The sequence below is a fragment of the Rattus norvegicus genome, chromosome 20 (genome assembly GCF_036323735.1).
Source record: "Rattus norvegicus strain BN/NHsdMcwi chromosome 20, GRCr8, whole genome shotgun sequence".
Lineage (NCBI taxonomy): Eukaryota > Metazoa > Chordata > Mammalia > Rodentia > Muridae > Rattus > Rattus norvegicus.
The window spans coordinates 45,670,768-45,693,757 of NC_086038.1; the positions used below are offsets into that span (position 1 = coordinate 45,670,768).

General features: G+C 47.6%; 1 protein-coding gene across 3 annotated transcripts; it reads left to right on the plus strand.

The window, feature by feature from the left end:
* Window positions 1-2,718: 2,718 nt before the first annotated feature.
* On the plus strand, window positions 2,719-22,289 carry Ddo (D-aspartate oxidase). Of its 3 annotated transcripts, none has more exons than XM_017601772.3 (5): window positions 2,719-2,866; window positions 4,765-4,939; window positions 6,135-6,243; window positions 12,677-12,853; window positions 21,132-22,289. In XM_017601772.3, the coding sequence occupies exons 2-5, from the start codon at window positions 4,768-4,770 to the stop codon at window positions 21,250-21,252; spliced, it is 579 nt and encodes a 192-aa protein (XP_017457261.1). In that variant the 5' UTR covers window positions 2,719-2,866; window positions 4,765-4,767; the 3' UTR covers window positions 21,253-22,289. The 3 variants fall into 3 exon arrangements, with proteins under 3 accessions (XP_017457261.1, NP_001102935.1, XP_063135577.1); NM_001109465.2 differs by having other exon boundaries at window positions 2,810-2,866; window positions 21,297-21,864; XM_063279507.1 differs by lacking the exon at window positions 4,765-4,939 and having other exon boundaries at window positions 2,812-2,866; window positions 21,297-22,289.
* Window positions 22,290-22,990: the final 701 nt, after the last annotated feature.

Sequence of the window (22,990 nt, forward strand, 5' to 3'; positions counted from 1 at the left end):
TGGGGGAAGGATGGAGGGTCTCCACAAGAAGACCAACAGAGTCAACTAACCTGTACCCTTAGGGGGCTTCCAGAGACTGAGCCACCAACCAAAGAGCATACAAGGGCTGGACCTAGACACCCCTCCCCCACATGCATAAGCCCCAGATGTGTAACTTGATCTTCATGCAGGTCCTGAACAACTGGAACAAGGGCTTACCCTGAGTCTGTGGCCTGCCTGTGGATCCTGTCCAGGCCCCTAACTGGGCTGGCTTCAATGGACCTAGTCCTGCAGTGACTTGAGGTGTCAGGGTGGGTTGGTGTCCAGTGGGGACCTCACCCTTCTCAGAGATGAAGGGGAGGGACAGGAGAAGGGGCGGTGTGAAGGGGGGAGACTGGGAGACTGGAAGAAAATTGGGGGTTGCGATCAGGGTATAAAGTGAATAACTAAGTAAATTAATGGGAAATATAAATAAATAAATAAATAAATAAATAAATAAATAAATAAATAAAATGATCACACACACACACACACACACACACACACACACACACACACACACAAAACCTTAAATCGTTTAAAGTCTTTGAAGTGTTCCTTTAAAGAGGGACTGCTCTGTACCCGTTTCCTGATTTTATAGCCACGTTCAGTAAAATGGATATAGATACCACATGGGATATAGTACAGTCTGCATTTGGTTTTCATTCTCAAATCCCGATAGCTCCCAAAACTGTTAGCACCTAGAGGAATAGGAGTGTCTTTTGTGTGCAGACTCATTGGCTTGTTGACTAGGGCCTCTTTCATGAAGGAGCCTTCTCACAGAAAAGAACAGGCATGATTAGAAGGTAGAGACGTTCAGCGTGGTCCTCCCTCAGACTCCAGGGAAGTGAGATGCACTCCTCAAAGCTATGGCCTGTCACATCTGTGGATGTAAGTCTACATAAACCTCTAGACGGACAGGTGTGGTAGCTTGAATATGCTTGGCCGAGGGAGTGGCATTATCAGGTGTGGCCTTGTTGGGCTGGGTAGGTAGGTGTGATCTTGTTGGAGGGAGTGTGTCACTTTGGGTATGGGCTTTAAGACCCTCATCCTAGCTGCCTGAAAGCCAGTCTTCTCCTAGCAGCCTTCAGGTGAAGATGCAGAACTCTCAGCTCCTCCTGACCATGCCTGCCTGGATGCTGCCATGTTTCCCATCATGATGATAATGGACTGAACCTCTGAACCTGTAAGCCAGCCCCAGTTAAATGTTGCCCTTATGAGAGTTGCCCTGGTCATGGCGTCTGCTCACAGCAGTAAAACCCTCACTAAGACAACATGGTTTCCTTCTGGATCTTCATCTGCAGCCTTTAGATCAGACTAAGCATTCCTGAGTTCTGTGAGGAGCTGTAGCAAATGAATTGAACCCAATGTGGGCACCCCAGGACCCCAGATTTGTGGTGCTATTGATAGACCCGAGGCACAGGGCACAGCCTGAGGTTTGAGACTGGCATCTGACCTCTGATAAGGGGGTAAATCTTAAGAACTGAGCCCTCAGGCTGAGGCATCAGATGCCATCTTTAGAAGGGGCCAGGATTGAATTGAAAGAGAATCCTGCGGAGCTGGATGTGTCTGCTGGAGAATCTGCTTCATTGGTTGCTGGATGTATGTGGAGAAAAAAGCCCATCCCCCTAGTCACAGAAGTGTTCCATTTTCCGTGACTTTGGGATTGAGGACATGGAGGGAAATCCCTTTTGACACCTGGACGGCTTTGTATATAATCTTACCTAGCTGAGCTCGCCAGAGGCTCATAGCCACAGACTGAGACAGCCTCTGACTGGCTCAAGATAGGACAGTGAGGACCCTGCTTTGACAGTGAGGACCTCTGCTTGGTTGAGAGCGTGAGTCTGGAGTCTGCTACTCAGAATGGTCTTTATCACACAAAAGACCATGTCCTCAGTGTCTTGGAGCCTCGGTTTACATCTCTATAGAATAAGGAGGGTAAGTCTCATTTTATAGGACAGCGGTGTTACACAGTGACACAGGCATGATTAAAGCCAAATCTCCTAGTCATATATTAATACAGTTAATATTATTATATTAAATATTCCCTGGGCTGGAGAAATGGCTCAGCAATTCACATGTGTCGCTCTTCCTGTGGTCCAGAGTTTAGTTGCCAGCACGTATGTAGCTCACAGCCACTGGTAACTCCAGCGCCAGGGCATTGGATGCCCTCTTCTGGCCTCTGTGGACACTACCCACCTGTGTACATATCCCGACAGACCACAGCAATTTAAACGTAAATCTTTAAAATACATCATCACTACTGTGATGCGTCCAACTGCTTCTCTAGAAACAAGCGATTTTAAAGTAATCAGTGCTTTGCACACAGCTGGCATTCAACAAATACTGGTTCCCTTCTGTAAATATTTGGTTCGCCCTAACTTATTTTCTGAATAAACTGTCCCGCTGCCACCAGACCGGCATCTTAGCTATCACCAACTCTGAACAGCGCAACGGGGAAACAGGTGTTTGGTTGTAGCTGGGACGTTTTGGAAGTCCGACAGACCACCTGTTCGTTTAGCACACAAGCAAATTAAGCGGGAGAAACTCCAGTCTGGTGGCAAGCTGAAGGACTTGGAAGCCGGACGTGGAGGACGAAACTTCCCCTGCAGGCTTGGCAGAGAGGCAGCCCCACAGAACTTACATGCTCCTCTCTCCTGGGGAGGCAGAGGCAGACACAGTTGCATGGACCAATGGAGAGTAAGCTTAGAAAGAGTGTCTTTAAACTCCCCAATGGGAAGGAGGTTTGTTTTCCCTGTCTCTTAGGAGACCAGGGTAACAGGTCACAGGAAAGCAAGTGTTGGTGCCAGGGCCTCCGGTGGATTCCAGACTGCCTCTTCAGAGACAGGTATTCGAATTCTAAATTTTGGCTCAGGGGTCGTTCTGTATGCACTCTGGGATTTTAGAGGTGTGTCTTGGTGGGACCCGGGCCAGAGATGACAGGTCACACCACCAGGACACGTGCTGTCTTTCTGGCTCTCTTTCCACTCCACTGGCCGCTGGTCATTCTTAGCCACAGACTTTCACCCTAGTGTCAACTTTATTAGAGCCGTGCAGAAAAGCTGCTGGGAAGGCAAAACCACCGTGGAATGGTGGCGAGTTAGAGCACAACTGCCTGCCTTCTGTTACCTCCTCTGGAAACACGTCCAGGACCTCCCTCTCCCAGCCTTCCTCACTGGACTGGCTCCTGCTGGAAAGCCCTGGTAGTCTAGCGCCTCAGCTCACCTGCCCAGAAACGCACACAGCTCGGTGGCAGAAAAAGCAGACTTTAAACCTCTCTGAAAGGCTTCAAAGGCTCACGGAGTGGGAATCGAGTGGAGCTAGGGAGGAGGCAGAGAACCACCCTTAGCCAGACCTCACGATGTCTGCCACGGCTGACTCCACCTGGCCTGATGCCCTGTTCATTGCCCGCTCCAAGAAAGGATTGCGCCTCGCACGGGCGGGTTTTTAAGCTGACAACCCAAGCGGCTGGCTGAGTGTTAGAACTTTATCCCCAAGGAATGGCAATGAGTGACTGAAACAATTATTTTTTTCCACTCTCCTTAATTAGGGGTTGAGCCAGACAGAGGGAATTGCGCAGGGAGCACACCTAGTAACGTAGAGTTGTGAAGGCGGGCAGGCTGACAGGACAGCAGGGAGTAACAGATTTCTGCCGGCTCTGGGGAGAGGTTGGAGGATGCTGATGTCTTTGCCACTCTTTACTTTCCACACAAGATGTCAGCCTTGGGGTGCCTGACACAGGCACCTGGTACCTGCGTTTTCCCTACACCCTCCCACAAGGGATCTATCCATTCGGGAGACAGCCTTGGTGTCCTGTCACTTATCATTTAAATGACCTAATAAGAATTCATTTGGTGTCGTCTTCATATGAGAGCACAGAGGCTAAAAGACCATGGGCCATTCCTTTGTGTTACTCAATCATCCATGGCAGCCAGAGATGACCTCTGTATCTTCTCCCCAGGGTCTTTGAAGCAGAGGTCACAGCCCAACTGCTTCCCAGCACTCCCTAGGATGTGCCCATGGGGGAAAAGTTCAGGCAAGGGCACTGTCTTAGTTGGGGTTTCTATTCCTGCACAAACTTCATGACCAAGAAGCAAGTTGGGGAGGAAAGGGTTTATTCAGCTTACACTTCCACATTGCTGTTCATCACCAAAGGGAGTCAGGACTGGAACTCAAGCAGGTCAGGAAGCAGGAGCTGATGCAGAGGCCATGGAGGGATGTTACTTACTGGCTTGTTCCCCTGGCTTGCTCAGCCTGCTCTCTTATAGAACCCAAGACCACCAGCCCAGGGACGGCACCACCCACAATGGGCTGGGTCCTGCCTCCTTGATCACTAATTGAGAAAATGCCTCACAGCTGGGTCTCATCGAGGCATTTCCACAGCTGAAGTTCCTTTCTCTGTGATAACTCCAGCTTGTGTCAAGTTGGCACACAAATCCAGCCAGTACAGGCACCATGACTAGAATTCTACCCCCAAATGCCATGTGATCACCTGCTGGTGAGCACGGCAGGCAAATCTAGGCCGTTTCTGCTTTGGTAGCGACTGCCTGTAGAGAGACGTCAATGTTCTCACTGTTATTTCTGGAATGAGAGTTTAAAGGGTTGCTGGGCTGTACCCACGGAAGCATCAGGAGGAAGTTTTACCCTGAGAGGCTGCCTGATGTAAGGAAAGAACCATAGGGTCAGACTTCATCTGGGCAGAATAGTGCCCCAAGCAAGGTGGTCCAATCGAGTTTTCCTCCTTAGGTCATGGACACGGTGCGTATTGCGGTCGTCGGAGCTGGCGTGATAGGGCTGTCTACTGCCGCCTGCGTCTCCCAGCTGGTCCCCCGATGTTCCGTTACTGTCATCTCAGACAGGTTCACACCTGACACCACCAGTAATGTAGCAGCTGGGATGCTCATTCCTCCCACGTATCCAGGTGAGAGAGGGTGTATTTGCAAGATGCTAATTTCACACCAGGCACCTTTCTCGAGACCACTTCCCAGAGTTCCTTTGCTTACAACAGGCATGAGTGACCCTGAAGATTGCCTGGTGGCCCCCAGTCATCTTGAAAGGAGGCACTTCATCTGAGAATCCCTCCAATTCGCAGGGGCCTCCGCTCTCTCTGTGGCTGAGGGCCACGGCCTCTGGATCAGTTGCTGCCATTGCTCGATGAAGGCTTTGTTTCGTTCGATGGACTTCTTCCTTAGACACAATTCAGACCAAACGCTTTCTGCTCCATACCTATCCAGCGGCAGGCTCTTGTGAGGATTAAATGAGTTCATCATGGAGTTCAAAACAGTGGCCTGCACTGAGTCAACCCTCTGTCTGTGTTTGCAATCACTCCTGCCTCTCTGGCTACGACAGTTTTGCCTGGCCAGCATTTGAGTATGAATTAGGTCACTGTGTTTGCTCTGTGCACAGTTGAATTGGAACTGTTATTTGGGGCTGCTCATGTGGCTCTTAGCCATTAGACTCGTTTTCAGGTTTGGGGGCAGGAACGTGGGGATGCATTTTGAACCAGCTCTCGACACTGACATAGATCACTGGAGGACAGTCCGTTGAGGTCTAATGTAATTCTGCAGAACAACTATTATTTCTCCTTTATTTCTAAACAAGCAGCCCATCTGCAATTTGGGAAGAGAGTATGGCACTCACCTGCATACACTTTTTACTGATGTCAATGCTTAGTCAATATTACAGAAATATTTAGTGATTCTATAACCAGTGCTTTATTTAAAAGTCTTGCTACTACCATATCCTTACTGATCTAGGGTCCCTGCTTGTCACCTACTGTGTTTCCAGTCCCCTGATAAGGAGCCTCTCAGCTCTTTCTATTGTCCCAGAAACGTGCCTGACTGGATTTCCCAGTCACACACTGGTCCTTTGTCAGGCTGGCATCTTGGGACGCTACCTTGTACCAAAGACATGCTTCTAGCCCCTACCTCCTTTCCTTGCCTAGCCTGTGCCCACTCCATCAGTAGATCACTACAAGAGTGAGTCAGAGGGACACATCAACGCATAAAATGCTGGGAATTCTGTTGAAATGCTCCTCCCTGACTATGCCTGTGGCAGAAGCACAGTCGCGGCCATTCCCTTCATGCCACCCTTCGCTTTTCTCCCCGACCTCGCAGATACGCCCGTGCCCACGCTGAAGCGATGGTTTAGAGAGACCTTCCAGCATCTTTCTGAAATCGCCAGGTCTGCAGAGGCTGTGGATGCCGGCATTCACCTGGTGTCTGGGTAAGGAGAGGAATCTGAAGTTGTTATAGATGTAAACAACATGGAGAGAACAGAGGTCAGCAGAACATTTATCAGCCTTAGGGAGGATTTAGAAAAGACTTCAGAGACCTCGAGAAAAACTACTTACAGAATTAGGGGGGTTGTTTATTTTTGTTTTGTTTTTAATAATAAATAACTGTTGCCATTTCTTGTCACACACACATACATAAAATATAGTAATACATTTTATATTATTTAATATACATAATATATTATATATGTATAATACATTGTATGTGTATAATATACATATACTATACATATGTATAATATATTGTGTATATAACATATATGTACAATATATTATATATACTGTATTATATATGTGTTGAGGGAAATACTAAAAAATGGCACCTTCCCACACTATGCCGGGCACTGGCAGGCCATGTGGCACCCTCAGGGTGTTCTCCTCTCGGCTCTCTGACCCTTTGCTCTGTAATCCACCTGACTCGCTAAGTTCCCATGGCGGGTCACTCTCATGTCAGCCCCACCCATCCAAATTCCAAGGCTGGCTGGGGTGCCCTGTACCTTTCTCTGGAACTCAGTTGAGTCACCACTCGAAGGAAAACACCACCCAATCTTAGTTTGGAATCAACAGGTAACACAATCGCTGGGTGGGACAACTAACATCCAAATTAGTAAGCCATATTAAATTAAATCCTCCGGTAGTGGATCCCAATGGATCTGCCATCTTACCGGAGGCTTCTAGTGTGTTACATCTTGTACCTCAAGCTCACCCTGTCCAAAAAGCCATGTGTCCTTTTTCTCCTCCTCTCTTCTGCTCTCTAACCTGGAAGTCCCGCCTACTCCTCACCCAGTGATTGGTCCTCTGAAATCTTTATTCATTAAGGGAAGAGCCTTGCCACATTTCACCCTTTCTGTCCAATTAAAAAAGAACTTTTCTCTCATATGTAAGTTGAGCACAACTATCACTGTTTTGTAATTTACAAAGTACAAAATATGCCTAACACCCAGTCCGTCATTTTTGTCAATTAAATAGAACGCTCCATTATCTATCCTAAGAAAATCTCAAAATCTATTATGTTATGTCATGGCTAGCTTGTACACTATCTGAAAACTATCTAATTAAATATGTTTTCTCAATGATAAATAGCCTGGGTAGGCTATGAGACTGTAATTAGTCTTTAACCCCATCGCTTCTCGGCCTTTTGGCTAAGATCAAGTGTAGTCTTTAACCCCATCAGAAATCTGAGAGCTACTGATATTAACTGAAAATAAAGGAAGCCTAACACAGCTTCTAGAACTGAGACAAGCTGTAGAGACAGCTGCCTACCTGTACAGTCCCCTGTTAGCAACACGTTGGAGCATCAGGCTTCAGCCTTCTGGCCCAGGATCATCTGACAGAACTCATGAGACAGGAATTACCGAGGACTAGCTTACTCTGTCTCAGCAGAACTAAGCTGTCCTACCCTGTAACTTGTGTCCTCTCGAGAACAGTATATGACTGTAGAAGAAATAGGCAATTTCTGCCCAGTGGCTACCTTGCCACGATGTACAACCTCACCTGGAGGGAGATGCTCAGTTTCTTCTTTGAATCCTCGAAAGGGGAGCTGTTAGGAGCAGATATGTCTCACCAAATGATAAATAACACTAAATGTCACATTCTGTGGATTTCTGATGCTTTTGAAAACAGTCTATGTTAAGTAATCTGTACTGTGTTGTCCGTTAACTACTCTCAGTTGTTTCTAAATAAAATATCTAGTAAGCACCCTAGTGATTAACTCAGAGCCAAGAATTTGCTATCTGGCCCTTAACTCGTCTTTCTTAATCATCTAAAGACAGTTTGTGATAGCATTTTGGAAGGACTGGGTCCAAGCCTCGTACTTTTTAAATTTTTGTATTAATATTAGAAATTTATGCCAATGAAAACCCTAATTCTGCATCAAAACAAATTCTGCACCCAAGTGTGAGAAATTATAGCGTCAATTGAGTAACGATTATAAGGATTTCTACCAAATGAGATTATGGCTGCACAATCAATTCTAGCTAATTCCTCCCTGTTAAGTTATGACCATTTCTAAATACCCCAGAAAGACATCCTTAGCATAACTCTCTCCAGACCTCCAAAGTTCAGGGAACGGGGGGTGGGGTGAGGGGGTGTGACTCTTCAAAGGTACTTCCAGCTATATATGGGCGTTGCGACATCTTTGAAGGGGAGGGGAGCGAAAATGGGGGAACCGTTTGGCCTTAAGATGGTCACACCAATGATGGTTGTAGTCTCTGATGTCTGTCCTGACTGGATCCGGCTGAAAGTCCCTGAGATCAGGAGTTCAAACAGGTCAGTTCAGCATGGCTGACGATGAGACTCACCAAAGCTGTGCATTCTATAATATATAAATCTCAAGACAAAATTTGAGTACCACAAGACATGTTTTGTTTGATTCTCTGGAATCTACTTCTTCAGGAAGTCTCCCTCTATCAAATCTGATCCGTATAGCTCTGGAAGACGTCCAGAGCCTAACCAACTTTTCTAAAAACGTAAAGACCAAAACCTTTCTCCCAAAATAGCATGGCCTTGAGCCAGGAACCAGAAAAACTTTTAGCTTGGCCTCTCTCCTAAAGGGATAATATAACCACGAAACTCAAAACCTCACCCATTTTGAAAATTAAAACACTCCAAAACATATGAAGTAAACTAAAATACTGTGCGAGCCTATTCTGAGGATTTCATAATTTGTCATGCCAGGATATGAACCTAAAGTTCCCATGGCGTTCACGTTAGAGAATATGAGTTTCCTGTAGACAATAATATACTATCTGTCTGTTATGCTCTCTGCCTGGAGCCACGGACATCCATCAATACCTGTCCACAGCAGGCAATTCTCTCTGCTCTCTACTTGGAGTCAGCAACTAATTTTCTCTATCCTAGTTCCAAACCGTAGGAGAAATTCCCCCACAAGAAATTCCCCCATGTGATTTGGACAAACTCTGTATATAAGTCTATCCTGAAAGCAAATAAACCAGCCTTTGAATTGAATCATACTCCAATCAACATCTGTTTAGGGAGAAGGCAGCTTCCACTCTCCAGCTCCCTGACTCAGAGCAACCTTCTTGTTTATTTTCACAGTAGGGGATCTCAGAGCCTGTGAACAGGGTTCTTTGTTTCAAGGGTCCCACGCTTGAGTCCACGTGACTCATCCCCCCCACCCCACCCCACCCCCGCACCACCTTCTCTTACTTAGAAAATAAAACTCTTAACTCTCAGGTTGATAATCTTAAATTTCTAGTACATTCTTGCCTAACACGTTGGATCACTACCTGTAGCGTTAAATTATATAAAAAAGGACGCACCATCCTACACAATGCCGGGCACCCGCGGGGTGTTCTCCTCTCGGCTCTCTGACCCTTTGCTCTGTAATCCACCTGACTCGCTAAGTTCCCATGGCGGGTCACTCTCATGTCAGCCCCACCCATCCAAATTCCAAGGCTGGCTGGGGTGCCCTGTACCTTTCTCTGGAACTCAGTTGAGTCACCACGCGAAGGAAAACACCACCCAATCTTAGTTTGGAATCAACAGGTAACACAATCGCTGGGTGGGACAACTAACATCCAAATTAGTAAGCCATATTAAATTAAATCCTCCGGTAGTGGATCCCAATGGATCTGCCATCTTACCGGAGGCTTCTAGTGTGTTACATCTTGTACCTCAAGCTCACCCTGTCCAAAAAGCCATGTGTCCCTTTTCTCCTCCTCTCTTCTGCTCTCTAACCTGGAAGTCCCGCCTACTCCTCACCCAGTGATTGGTCCTCTGAAATCTTTATTCATTAGGGGAAGAGCCTTGCCATAGTATATATGTATAACATGTATATATATATATATATATATATATATATATATATATATATATATATAGCATAAATTTTATATGTAGTATAAATTACTTTCTTTCTTTCTCTTTCTCTCTTTCTTTCTCTCTTTTTTCTTTCTTTCTTTCTTTCTTTCTTTCTTTTTTCCTTCGGAGCTGGGGACCGAACCCAGGGCCTTGCGCTTGCTAGGCAAGCGCTCTACCACTGAGCTAAATCCCCAACCTCCTATAGTATAAATTACACACACACACACACGCACGCACGCACGCACGCACGCACGCACGCGCTTTCCTGAAGGAATGTAAAGTTGTTTGCAAATATGGAGAAAACAAGCAAAAGGTCCTGACTAGCACATCAACCCTGAGTTTGGGTGTGGAGGTGGCGTATCTGACGGAAAGCCAAGAGATGGGACACAGGTACAAAGTAAGTTTTGTACATCCATGACTAAAGTTGCTTTTTGGGGAGGGACAGTGGAGCTCAGGCCCTTGTACATGCTAGGCATGTGCTCTATAACTGAGCTCTATCTCCAGTCCTAAAATTTCCTCTCCAAGTGTCATTTGAAAAATAGTATTTCTGAAATGATCCATACGTTTCTATTTGATTGCTAATATCTGATTTGATGCACACTTAAGTGAGATTTGATGACATATTCAATTTAACATTTCTAACACAGGCAGCACTCAAAATGTGATGATTTCATCCCACATTCTCCTAACAGAGATTGCTAAATGTTCTAGCATCTTTAATTCAGGTCTTGGTGCCATCAAATGACAAAAGACGTTTGTCACCCACATTATGCCAGCACAGCCTTCCGAAGAGCAGAGGGATGGTTTATACTTGCGCAATTCTACCTTTGTGACATTAAGACAATTTACAAAGTACCAGTCTTGGAACTGGAGAGATGGCTCAGTGGTTAGGAGCGTTTTCTGTTCTCATGGAGGACCAGGGTTCAGTTCCCAGCACCCACACCATTGCTCACAGCTGCCTGCTGCTCCAGTTCCAGCTCTGGTGTCCCCTCTGGCCTCTGTGTCTGCCTGCACACAGTATTCATAAACACACATGCAGGCATACATACATACATATATATAATAAACAAATAACATTAGAAAAAAACAGAAGAAAGAAAAAGTACCAGTCTCCCCATCTGATGCCAGGCCCAAGGACAGCTCTCCAAGGTTCGTGTGTGTATCAAGTGTGTACTTGTATCAGAAGGATTTTTACTCTTTCTCCCAGGCCTTCCCTCACCATATAAACACCCGGATGGATGGTGAAATCCTTACTTTTCCAAAGCCCTACCCAAAATGACAGGTTTTACTTAAACATGAAGCATGGACTTCTTTTTATCAACGACAGAGCCTATTCTCTCTCTCTCTCTCTCTCTCTCTCTCTCTCTCTCTCTCTCTCTCTCTCCCTCCCTCCCTCCCTCCCTCCCTCCCTCCCTCCCTCCGTCCCTCCATGGCATTCTCTGTGTTGTGGTCATGCTTAACTTGTTCCCAAACCAATTGGAATTCAACAACATTTCCTCTGACTAATTTTTAGAAACAGACATGTTTCAATACTCTTTCCCTTCAGAACTGAGGCTTTACAAATGCCCCATGTATCTCCAGATATGACCTTAATCTTCAATTCATTCCTTCAAGAGGACTTTTGGCAGCCCTCTCTGCAGCTGGTCTCCTAGGTTTTGACCCCAACACTCAGGAGGCTGAGGCAGGAGGATCACGATGATCTGAAGGCCAGCCTGAGCTGTACTGTGAGTTTCAGGCCAGCCAAAGTTTCATGTTGAGTTCCTGTCTCAAACGAACAAACAAAATCCTACTAATTAGGACATCATGTTCAAAATCAAGGCTAACCTTTGAATTCCTTACGTCTTCAGTTTTTTTCTTCTTCATATGAAGGGTTGTGCAGAACATTAAAATCTTTTCCTTTAAAATACACAGTCACATTTAAATAAAGGAAATCATGGAAAAATATTTCAGGAAAAATAAAGGTTTTTTGTTTGTTTTGTTTTTTGTTTTCTCTGTGCATTCCTGGCTCTCTTGGAGCTCATTCTGTAGACCAGGCTGGCCTGGAACTCACAGAAATTTGCCTTCCCCTGCTTCCCAAGTGCAAGGCTCGGGCCACCACTGCCCAGCCTAGTAAGTAAATTTTTTAAGAAGACATGCTGTCTACTTTTTCTGTCATGCTGGAGGTTAAGCATCTGACCTGTTGAAAGCTAGGTGGAATTTACTCACCGAGTAAAGACCCAGCCTTGTGAGTACTTTACAAACATCTGACTCCTTCAGTCGTGAACACCTAGCCACTTCCTCATCAGAACCAAGAGCATGGAGGAATTCATCTTTCCTTTTGGCTTTCATAGGAAGTAAAGGTTTTAAAATGCTTTAGGGAGGGGCTGGGGATTTAGCTCAGCGGTAGAGCGCTTACCTAGGAAGCGCAAGGCCCTGGGTTCGGTCCCCAGCTCCGAAAAAAAGAACCAAAAAAAAAATGCTTTAGGGAATTATATATGGAGTTAACGAAAAACACACAACTTCACAAAATTTAAGGAGCATTTTCTACTTCCGGTGCCTCAGCTGGCAGATATTTCGCAGTGTCCCCACTGAAGAAGTACCTTTCTGGGCTGATGTCGTGCTGGGATTTCGAGAGATGACCGAGGCTGAGCTGAAGCGATTCCCTCAGTATGAGTTTGGCCAGGCTTTTACCACCCTGAAGTGCGAGACTTCTGCCTACCTCCCCTGGCTGGAGAAAAGGTTGGTTGAAATGTCTCTGTGTTTTATCCTGATTGACACGGTGATAAATCACTGCACAGCCCCATAAGGCACACAGCAAACTCTCCAGGGCTTTCTTGTCTGGTCTGGCTGCTCACAAAGACCCAGGGGTCTGAGGAAGCATCTGGAGAGGGTTTGTGAGGCGGGGACAGGGCCGGAAGCACGCTCATGATAACTTAGTGCCTTGTTTGTCCCCATTCCCTCAGAGAAAAGCCAGTTACTAAAACCTTGGTTTCCTCAGTTCAGAAAATGGAGGCCCTTCCGAGAATACAAAACTTTAATTCTCTGGATGGGGAAAAAAATATCGTATATTAATCATAGATTATTGCTTATTTTTCTCATGTTCCGTAAAATAGCTTCGCTTTTTTATTGTTGCTAACGTGTGAGGAATAAGAACTTATCTAGGGGCTGGGGATTTAGCTCAGTGGTAGAGCGCTTACCTAGGAAGCGCAAGGCCCTGGGTTCGGTCCCCAGCTCCAAAAAAAAGAACCAAAAAAAAAAAAAAAAAGAACTTATCTAAAGTGTGTCTTGCTTCTTTAAAATTCACACTTCAAGCCTTCGACCCTTGTTCATTTTGGCTTGGTTTCGGCACATCCTGGGTCTAGCCCGTTAGGACACACAGAGAGAGCGTTTATATTCGAGACACATCAATAAAACTCTTGCTGATTTTCTCAGCCGACGCTGGGGGGGGGCAGGGTTGGGTGGGGTTGTAAAACATAAGCCCCGTCAGTCCCCAAATCTGGGTGTGGTGTAAAGAACCCATTTCTAAAAATGTTTAGGGGCTGGAGGCATTTTGAAATTGAGTTCTCTTTTTGTGTTGTGTCTTAATATAACTTATAAGCCTGGTATTTGGCCAGGTGGCCAATATGGTGGATGACGAGGGTTACCTGGCCCCCTTTTCTCTCATAAAAGCCATTGTGGAACAGGGCAGGGCCTCATAGCAGCCCAAGGAGAGACCTTCAGGCTGTTGGGAGGTGGGGCAGCGAAGGAATTGGACATCTGGGGCTCACTCTGTGGGCTGGGCAGACCCAGATGGGTAGACAGCCAGTCCCTGCTGCTCCTCATGCTTGGGCCTGTTCTGTTGCCTCCTACGCCTCTCCCCCACAGCGCGAGAACTCAGCCTTCTGTGTCCTGATTCAAAGGGGGAACATTTCTCTTAGCGCGCGTTGGAGCAACGGCTTCAGTCTCAGTGCTAGCTAGAAAATTACAACCCAGGAAAAGGGTATTATTTTATTATAACTTAGATCGTTCATTCTTTTTCAAAACCAGCAAAGTTCTTCCATCCCCTTCTCAAACATTGCCCAGTAATGCCTACAACAACCTGACGGGCTAAGGCCCTCAGGGGTTTAATCACCCATGCAGGTAATATTTTATATCTCGGGACAGTTAAGTCACACACTTGGTTGGATTTTTGCTTGCCACCTCAGGAAATGAATCACAGAGGCAATAAGTCTCCTGCCAGGCAGCCTACCTAAATAAATTATTCTGAAGGGAGCAGAGCCACCCTGCATTTGATGGCATCTAGAGGGCCTGATGCTTCCTTTCAGTGCTGGAGGCCTGTAATTTAGACAGGCTGACTCCTTTCTAGGACGCCATGGCCCACACAGATCCCATCGCTCACCTCCCTGCCCACACTGTTGGCTTCTCTGCTGCCTTTTCTGGGCAGGGATGGAATCCCTGAGTTTTTCCTCACATTCTTTGTTTGTTTTCCTCCCACCTGCCTGACACCCGAGAGTTCCTCGATTATATTGAAATACACACCCACACTGCACATCACCTAGGGGACAGGCTGTCCCAGCTTTATGCTCGACCAACTTGCAAGGGCCTTCTCTTGTGTGTGGTGCAGACCCCTGTGCTCCTCTTTCTCAGCGCATGCTGGGCCTACCGGAACACAGCCCACCTGAAGCATGCCTTCCGGATTGCCACCCCACCCTACCTCCCGTCCTCCAGTGTCCGTCAGGGGAGTGTGAGACTACACGGGCTGCTGACACAGCTGAATGTGTTCACTGTTGGTTTCCCTGGGTAAAAGCAAGGCTGAATGGAGAGGACACTGTCAAAGGCAGAAAGAGGACGGTGCCTGCTTTGCCTGATGCTGTTGTATGCTTCATAAGGAACAGCTGAGATGCAGGATGCCGGTGCGGTGGCCTCTGTGGCTTTATTAGGGCCTGCGTCTGCTCAGAGGTATCCTCCTGGCTGCATCAGCTTCCTCACCACCACCTCTACAGAATAAGGGAACACGACTGATCCCACTTCAGGCTTATCTGCCTATAAAACCGCTGGGCCACGACGTCCACATACCCTCCCAGAGGGACCGAGGGACCAAGGGACAGAAGAGCTGCCTTATACCTGATGCCTCGTGTGCTCGGAGTGATCTGTCTGTATTCACGGAGTCCGCCAGGCTGGGATGGACACTCCGAGAAGTGTGCCTTGGCGTGCAGCTCATTGTGAGGGACTTAGCGACAGAGTCAAGGCAGAATTAGACCGTACGCACCTGGCGGCCTTGTCAACCTAAAATACATTTTAAAGCGCTAACTCTGGGAGCTAGGTCAGGCGTAGCAACAGGACGCGTTGCTATGAAGAAACTAGGTTTCCCTTTAAGACCTGCCAACTGAAGCTTTAAACTAGGCTTCTCTTGGTTTTGAACAAATTGGCCAAATTTGGGATTTTTGGATCTCCGATGAGAAGGTGCTGTCCTTTGGCTTGAGATGTGGGAGTCAGCTTTGAAACCCGACTAACAAAGCAATCCTAAAACAACTCTCAAAGTTCCGGTCCTTGAGCCCAGCCCGGACCCTCCTGACCCCTCTTCATCTTAACAGTGAGGCTTCCAAGCCTCTCGCCCTTTCTCACCTCCCCTCTCCGAACCTGTTTCCCCATGGTGGGTGGCTAGAAACTCATTCTGATTGACTTTAGAGGCCCGCACCAGGGTTGCCCCTATTCATTCTCGGGTGGGAGGAGACCTGACTCCACACCAAGAGAGATGGCCTCCTTCAGATACTGAGTGGTTAGGGTCAGAGCTCCTCGTAGCCCTATTCAGCTGGTTTAGCCCCATCCTCCATAAGGCAATTAAACCCGTGTACAATGGTTAAGAGGAAAGCAAGGCCAAGAAACCAACAAAACAAGAAAAAGGAGCATTGTTCGGTTTAGCCACATTGTAATAAAAACAAAGAAGTCTACTCTGCCCTCAACCAGAGCCACCTGCAGGGTGCTAAAATTAGATTCCGGTTTAAAGAGAGGGCCAGAGGACTGTGCAACTCAACAGCTCTGGTCAGGGTGTGGTCTGAGTATCACATTGTATCCAGCTGCAGTCTTTTCTGCTCCTGTTCTAACCAGTTGTAAGGACTGCCTCAATCCCTTTCCAGGAGACACTTCTCCCTCTGTCTAACACTAGGCTTCAGCATGAGATTGCTGGGGGGAAATGGCTGTTTCTTGGGGTCCATTTCAACAGTCTGATAGCTGAAGCAAGGGTGAGTGGGTAGGGGGAACAAGTGTCTCTAGACTATCTTTGCGACTGCCAAGATTCATTCCACATTCAGCTCTGAATCCCAATTCCGGGCAGCCCCGCTCAGCCCCCAGCCTCCTCCCTTCTATTGGAATCGATGCTCTCACCCTCTGAGGCAGGATGCGCCAATGCCTGAGAAGCCCAGCCTCCTCCCTCTCCTCTAGCTGCAGAAGTTTCCCGGCCATGCAGTCTGCAGAGACTTAACCCCAAGTCCTTTACCTTGTCCCCAGCATCGACTAAATCTGCAAAAGGAGCTTTCACCGTACAGCTTAGCAATGCAGAGGGTTACTTGGGTAACATTCTCAAAATAAGGTATAATCTGTCTCAAAGGAATGTTTGTCAGCTTAGAAACCACTTAAGATTTAAACGATTTAAAAATGTCTACTGTTCTTCCTTTCCTCTTCACCGAGTTCCTATTTAAAAATTAGACTGTGTCTCAGTAGGTAGGCTCTGGGTGAGGTGGGTCCCAGAGCATGGTTGGGCAGCTCCGTGGGGTGGGCTCGCCTCTGCACTGAGCTGTCTCCTCCACCCTGCCCTGCCCTTCCACCCAAAGCTCTCTGCTCCCTCCTGCCAGTTCTCACTGCAATATTTCTCCAACAGAGCACCCCGTTCTGCCTCAGTGCTCTGAGTCAATACAGCTCCCTTCCCCTCAGGGATTCTCAGGCTGTGGTGTGCTCTCTCTACAGGATGGGGTCTCCTCAGTTGCCAGATGTCCCAGAGGAAAGTGATGGACCCCAGCTTCTGTAATAGCATATGTACATATGCTATTACATATATATGTATATACATACATAAATATATATAATGATATATACATATATACATACACATACACACACACACACACACACACACACACACACACATGGGTGGGCAGCACCATGTACTCACACTCTGACCTGTCTTTGGACGTGCACAGCAAGTTTCTTCCACTAGATCCCAAAGGGATCCAGCACAACAAGCCTGGCCAGGCCTTCCAAAAGCCCAGCCATCCATCTGCCTCTTGGCTCCTCTCCTGTGACACGTTGGACTTTTATCCTAGCTCCTGGCAAGGGCTGTTGAAATGGAAAGGAACATTTGCATATATTGAATTCTTTCATAGACCTAACTACTCTTTGAGCGGAGCACTCCCTTGTCCCTGAGCTACGGTTAAGGAAACGAGTTCAGTGAATTGCAGAAAATTACATGAACCCTAAGGCTGGGAAGTCCACTCATTTCCTCGAATTAGAAAAATAACCCCGAGCTCAGATTCGAACGATGGAGCACAGGGCAGAATGTTCAAAGACTAGCACCCGGAACCCACAGCCTATTGAAAGAAAGACAAAGCCAAGATAGCATTTAAAAGGAGCAACCAGGTAAGGCCGTTAAAGAGTTTGCATGGTTGTATTAAATATAAGCGACCAGCGGGTGTGGAGCATATCTCGCGGGCGTGGAGCAGGTCTACCCACAGGTCACAGGGCCACGCTTGTGCTTTATGGCGATAAACCTTGTTTTTCTAGGAAAGCAGCTGCAGCAGCTGTGGTGCGTCGACTGCATCCGGTCGACGGCATCTGCCTCAGTCCCGCTCCAGATGCCGTCTGCTTTCAGTTTCACAATGAGCCGCGCAGCAATATGGCGGAAGGAGCTTAGCGAGGCAGCTGGGTTAACAAGCTTACAGGGACAGCGAGGAGTAGATGCTCGCTCCCCAAGTCTTTCCCCGGTGCTTGTCTGCTTTTAGTCTTTGGCAGTTTCATGCACATAAGGACTTTTAGTTGTTTTCGATTCTCATTACCCTCTCTCGTGCCTCTCCCTCCTCTGTTGAAACCCTTTGTCCTGGTTTGCTTTCTGCTGCTGTGAGAAAACGCGGTCAAAGCAACGCGGGCGGGAAAGGGTTTCTTTGGCTTGTATGTTCTGATCGCAGTCTATATCATGAAGGAAAGTTAGGACTCAAAGCAGGAGCTAATGCAGACGCCATGGATGGGTGCTGCTTACTGGATTGCTCTGCATGGCTTGAAGGGACACCAGGACCACAGCAACTCTTAGAAAGGAAAACACTTCACTAGGGCTGGCTTACAGTCCAGGGGTTTAAAACGTTCCTCACCCTGATGGCGGGAAGCATGATGGCATGCAGGTAGGCCTGGTGCTGGAGAAGGAGCTGGAGAGCTCTATATCTGGATCTACAGGTGGCAAAAAGTGACAATGAGACACTGGTCAGGCTTGGGCTTCTGAGACCTCAAATCCCACCTCCCTAGTGATACAGTTCCTCCAACAAAGCTACACCTACTCCAGTGAGGCCACGCCCCCTAATCCTGCCGCTCCCTGTGAGCCCAAGGGGGACAGTTTTATTCAAGCCACCATGCTTAGTCTGCATTCTTACATAACCCAGGACCACCTGCCCAGGGATGGCCCCGCCCACATCAATCTCCACTCAAGAAAACGCCCAGCAGACTTGCCCACCGGCCAATGTGATGGCAGCATTTTCTCAGTCGAGGTTCCTTGTTTCAGTAACTTTTATCAAGCTGACAAAACAAAACAAGACAAGACAAGACCAAGCAGTTCACCTTTCTTCCAGACAGCTTCTGGCCTCCTTTTGTGTAATTTTTCCCCCCTTTATGTGACCTACTGAGTTTAATTAAAACCTCTGTGTGTGTGTGTGTGTGTGTGTGTGTGTGTGTGTGTGTGTGTGTGTTATTACTAGAACATGGGCAAATTATCGGTGGCTACCCCACTGAAATGAACATTACCTCCTCCTCCAGAAGCTACCAGAGAAGGACAGGGCTTCATGACCCCCTCCCCATCCATGAGGAAGCGTCGATGGGCCCTGTGTGCAGGTCGTCTGCAGGTCACCACAGCTGCTGCCAGTTCATGGTTACAGCAGCCAGATAATGTCCAGAAGGCCTCCCCCCCCCAGCACTCCTCCCCACCTTATACACCCAATGAACATGATCTTGGCTTCCAAATTGTCCCATGGAGAGAGCAGAAACGCATGTTCTCACTCATTGAAATCACTGCACCACACTAAGCCTTTTCTTGGCTATTCATGGATGCTTGCCAGGGTCCCAGGTAAATGCCAAGGCCGTCCACTGATTTTCTGAATAACAGGCAAGGATGCGTAGGGTGAAAATTAGTGCCTGAAACGGCCTCTCTGGCTGAATGGAACGCACACTCCAGGTTCGAATTACTCAGGGCTTAGCATAACTGGGCCTTCCATAAATATTTAGAATATAATACGTGACTCAAATCCAGAGGTTTCCAGCTGCCCTTCAAATTGCTCAGTAGTGAAGTGGTCCTCGCAGTGGGAGGAATGTGGCGGTTTATGGGATCATGGAGAGCTGCGGAGAAGGCAGCTGTCAGGTCTGTGACACTGGGGAGCGCCAGTGCTCTCCGGTCCCTCCTCTACTTGTGGCAGGCGATTTTGAGAAATGGGACCAGTGTCAGAAGGCCAGTTCCTCACAGACCCCATTTGAACTTCCCAGTTAGCAAGTGGCCACACAAAGTCAGAGTCTTTTCTTGTTGAGTTAAACTCAGCAATGAACCTGTACTACCATTTCTAGCCACATCTATATGCTATGTCCGGGAGGTTCTGACTTTTCTTGTGTTTTCTTTCTTGTGAAACCTTTGTTCATCTGGAATCGCAGAAGGATATGCTGAGAACTGGCACATGTACTTCTGCTCTCTCAGAGGCAGGGAGGGTACAGCCACCAAACCTCTGTTTGTGCTGCCAGTCACGCTGTCCCCACGTTCTGTCTTGAGTGACAGCAGACAGGGAGACAGATGTCTCTGTGGTACCAGTCTATTTGTTGGAGTTATCCAGAGATGGAACCGATCGTGTGTTTGTGTGTATGTGTGTGCGTGTATGCATGTGTGCATGCACATGTGTGTGTGTGTGTGTGTGTGTGTGTGTGTGTGTTCACATATCTGTATGCTAGAACTTCACTCTTTCAGCTTGCTACACTCTCTCCCATGTCTAGGGCACCACGTCTTATAACATTTTTGTCCCTCTTAGCAATGTTTCGCTTCTAGATCACCAACCTGCGTCTGTCAAACAGAACTGCCAAGACTCTCTTACACTAAATCCCCTGTATCCTATAAGGAACCTAGGGATAAGATTACAGGATTACAAGGGATTAAGATTATGATGACAAGATTACTGGAGTTACTTTTTATGTATAAAATGGTTACAGAATTTCTACATTCAGTATGGAAAGAGCTGCTGGGATGGGTGGTGGTAAGGGTCATACAGCAACACAAGTGAGCTTAGGCCACTGAGCTGTATACTTAAAAATGGCCCCTGTGGTGAGGTTTTATACCGTGTATTATCCTACGATTCAACCACCATTACAAGACTTGGCTAAGCCATCCCTTCTCATTGTTAAAGCATTTGTTCCAACAACAAGCTGCTGTTTACTCTGTCAGCTTTCTATACTGTTCCTTTTGTGAGCATTCCTCCTACCCCCGTGAGCAAGCATGAGAGAGAGAGAGAGAGAGAGAGAGAGAGAGAGAGAGAGAGAGAGAGAGACCGAGAGAGACCGAGACCGAGAGACAGACAGACAGAAAACACGGTGCAACCATCTACTAGAGAGGGCTGAGGAATACCAAGGCACGTGCAGGAGTTAACAGCGGGTGGCAGCAGGGGTGGGGGGAAGCAGTCTCTGAACAGGGAATGTTCGGGGTTTAAAGCACAGACCAATTTGGTACTTGTTTTGCATCAAGATAGAGGAACTCTGTGGAATGTTACAGGAGCAAGACACGATTGATTTTCTTTGTTTTGGATTTCCAAAGATTAACCGTAGGGGTCTCCGTTGGCCAAGCGCAGAGCCAGACTGTGGTGCGAAGTGGAGAACCCTCAAAGTGCCCGGAAGCCTGTTGTTCCAGTCGTTCTTCATTTCTGGGAAGTGGGTGAGCGAGCGGTGTCTGCCAAAGCTCACCCCAGTCTCTCTTTCCCAGGATAAAGGGAAGTGGAGGTCTGCTACTCACCAGGAGAATAGAAGACCTGTGGGAGCTGCAGCCATCTTTTGATATCGTGGTCAATTGCTCAGGCCTGGGAAGCCGACGACTTGTGGGAGACGCCACGGTTTCCCCGGTTAGGGGCCAAGTGCTCCAGGCACAGGCCCCTTGGGTGAAGCATTTCATCCGCGACGGGGGCGGGCTGACTTACGTTTACCCTGGTACCTCTTATGTAACCCTGGGAGGGAGTAGACAGACAGGAGACTGGAATCTCTCCCCGGATGCAGAACTTAGCAGAGAGATTTTCTCTCGATGCTGCGCTCTTGAGCCTTCCCTCCACAGAGCCTGCGACATAAAAGAGAAAGTGGGCCTGAGGCCCAGCAGGCCGGGTGTGCGTCTGCAGAAGGAGATCCTAGTCCGGGGAGAGCAGAGGCTGCCTGTGGTCCACAACTACGGCCATGGGAGCGGGGGCATCTCAGTGCACTGGGGATCTGCTCTGGAAGCCACCAGGCTGGTGATGGAATGCGTCCATACTCTCAGGACCCCAGCTTCCCTATCAAAGCTGTAGCTGACACCAGATAACAGCAGTGAATCCTGGCGATATGGGTCGAAGCACAATTCGAGGTCCATACCGGGCCTCGTAGCTTTCCGGCTGCTCGAAAGTTAAGTCAGACCTTTGTTTCCGAATTAGAAACTGCGCAACACCTATCAGTAGATGTAGAAAGCCAGTCAGGACAGGGGCGCAGAGCTCCTTTTTTTTTTTTTTTTTTTTTTTTTGTCAAAATACGTACTATTTAGAAATACCTGATCTAGGGCTGGAGAGATGGCTCGAGGGTTAAGAGCACTGACTGCTTTCCCAGAGGTCCTGAGTTCAAATCACAGCAACCACATGGTGGCTCATAACCATCTGTAATGGGATCTGATGCCCTCTTCTGGTGTGTCTAAGACAGCTACAGTGTACTTATATATAATAAATAAATCTTTTAAAAAAAATACCTGTTCTAAAGAGTAAGATTTGGGGAGGATCGAATGCTAATTTATAAGGATGATGTAAGCGACGGGGATTTTTGTGTCTTTGGCTCCTAAGCACACAGGAGGAGATTAATGTATGGGGAATACTTGGCTCCCTGTCAGAGGTAGAGCTATGCGTGATCCTCTCAGACCACAGAGCCAACCAAGGAACTGTTGTCCTCTCACTAGATGGGATCACAGACGCAGACCTCCTGTATTTAACCCCAGGCAGAGCATGGCTACCGGCAGCGTCAGAGTAGGCGGCTTCCGCTTCCTGCAGCCAGCTGGTAATGGTGGTAGCCGACGAAGGCGGAGCAGCTTCGCGTCTGTCCCTGTGTGTTTTGTTGTCTCTGGGACCAAACGCGGAACAGAAACAACCTAAAGAATTAGTTTGCTCCTAGTTGCGACCCATCGCGCCAGGGAGGGCCCAGTAGAACAGAGCCGTTCTACTCCACCTCTGTGAGAAAGCAGCGTGAAGAGACAGCAGGGCAGATGGGCGAGATGCGGCGTCTAAGCACTCGTTCCCAGATACCTGCTCCTCACCCCAACTCTCCTCCCCTACCTCTGCCTTCCCCCAATAGCTCATTTAATTCTCGAATCTGTCAGTGGACTAAGTCAATTAGGTCATCCGTATCTAGAAGCACCTTAGCCCCACCCAAAGGGGTGCTTTAGGACTCTCCCCC

What these genes read in the sequence shown, in the direction of transcription:
- Ddo (NM_001109465.2), top strand. Translation starts at nt 4,768, where the DNA reads ATGGACACGGTGCGTATTGCGGTCGTCGGAGCTGGCGTGATAGGGCTG. An exon ending in GGCATTCACCTGGTGTCTGG is followed by an intron (nt 6,244 to 12,676) that starts GTAAGGAGAGGA and finishes CCGGTGCCTCAG; the next exon opens with CTGGCAGATATTTCGCAGTG. An exon ending in CTCCCCTGGCTGGAGAAAAG is followed by an intron (nt 12,854 to 21,296) that starts GTTGGTTGAAAT and finishes TCTCTTTCCCAG; the next exon opens with GATAAAGGGAAGTGGAGGTC.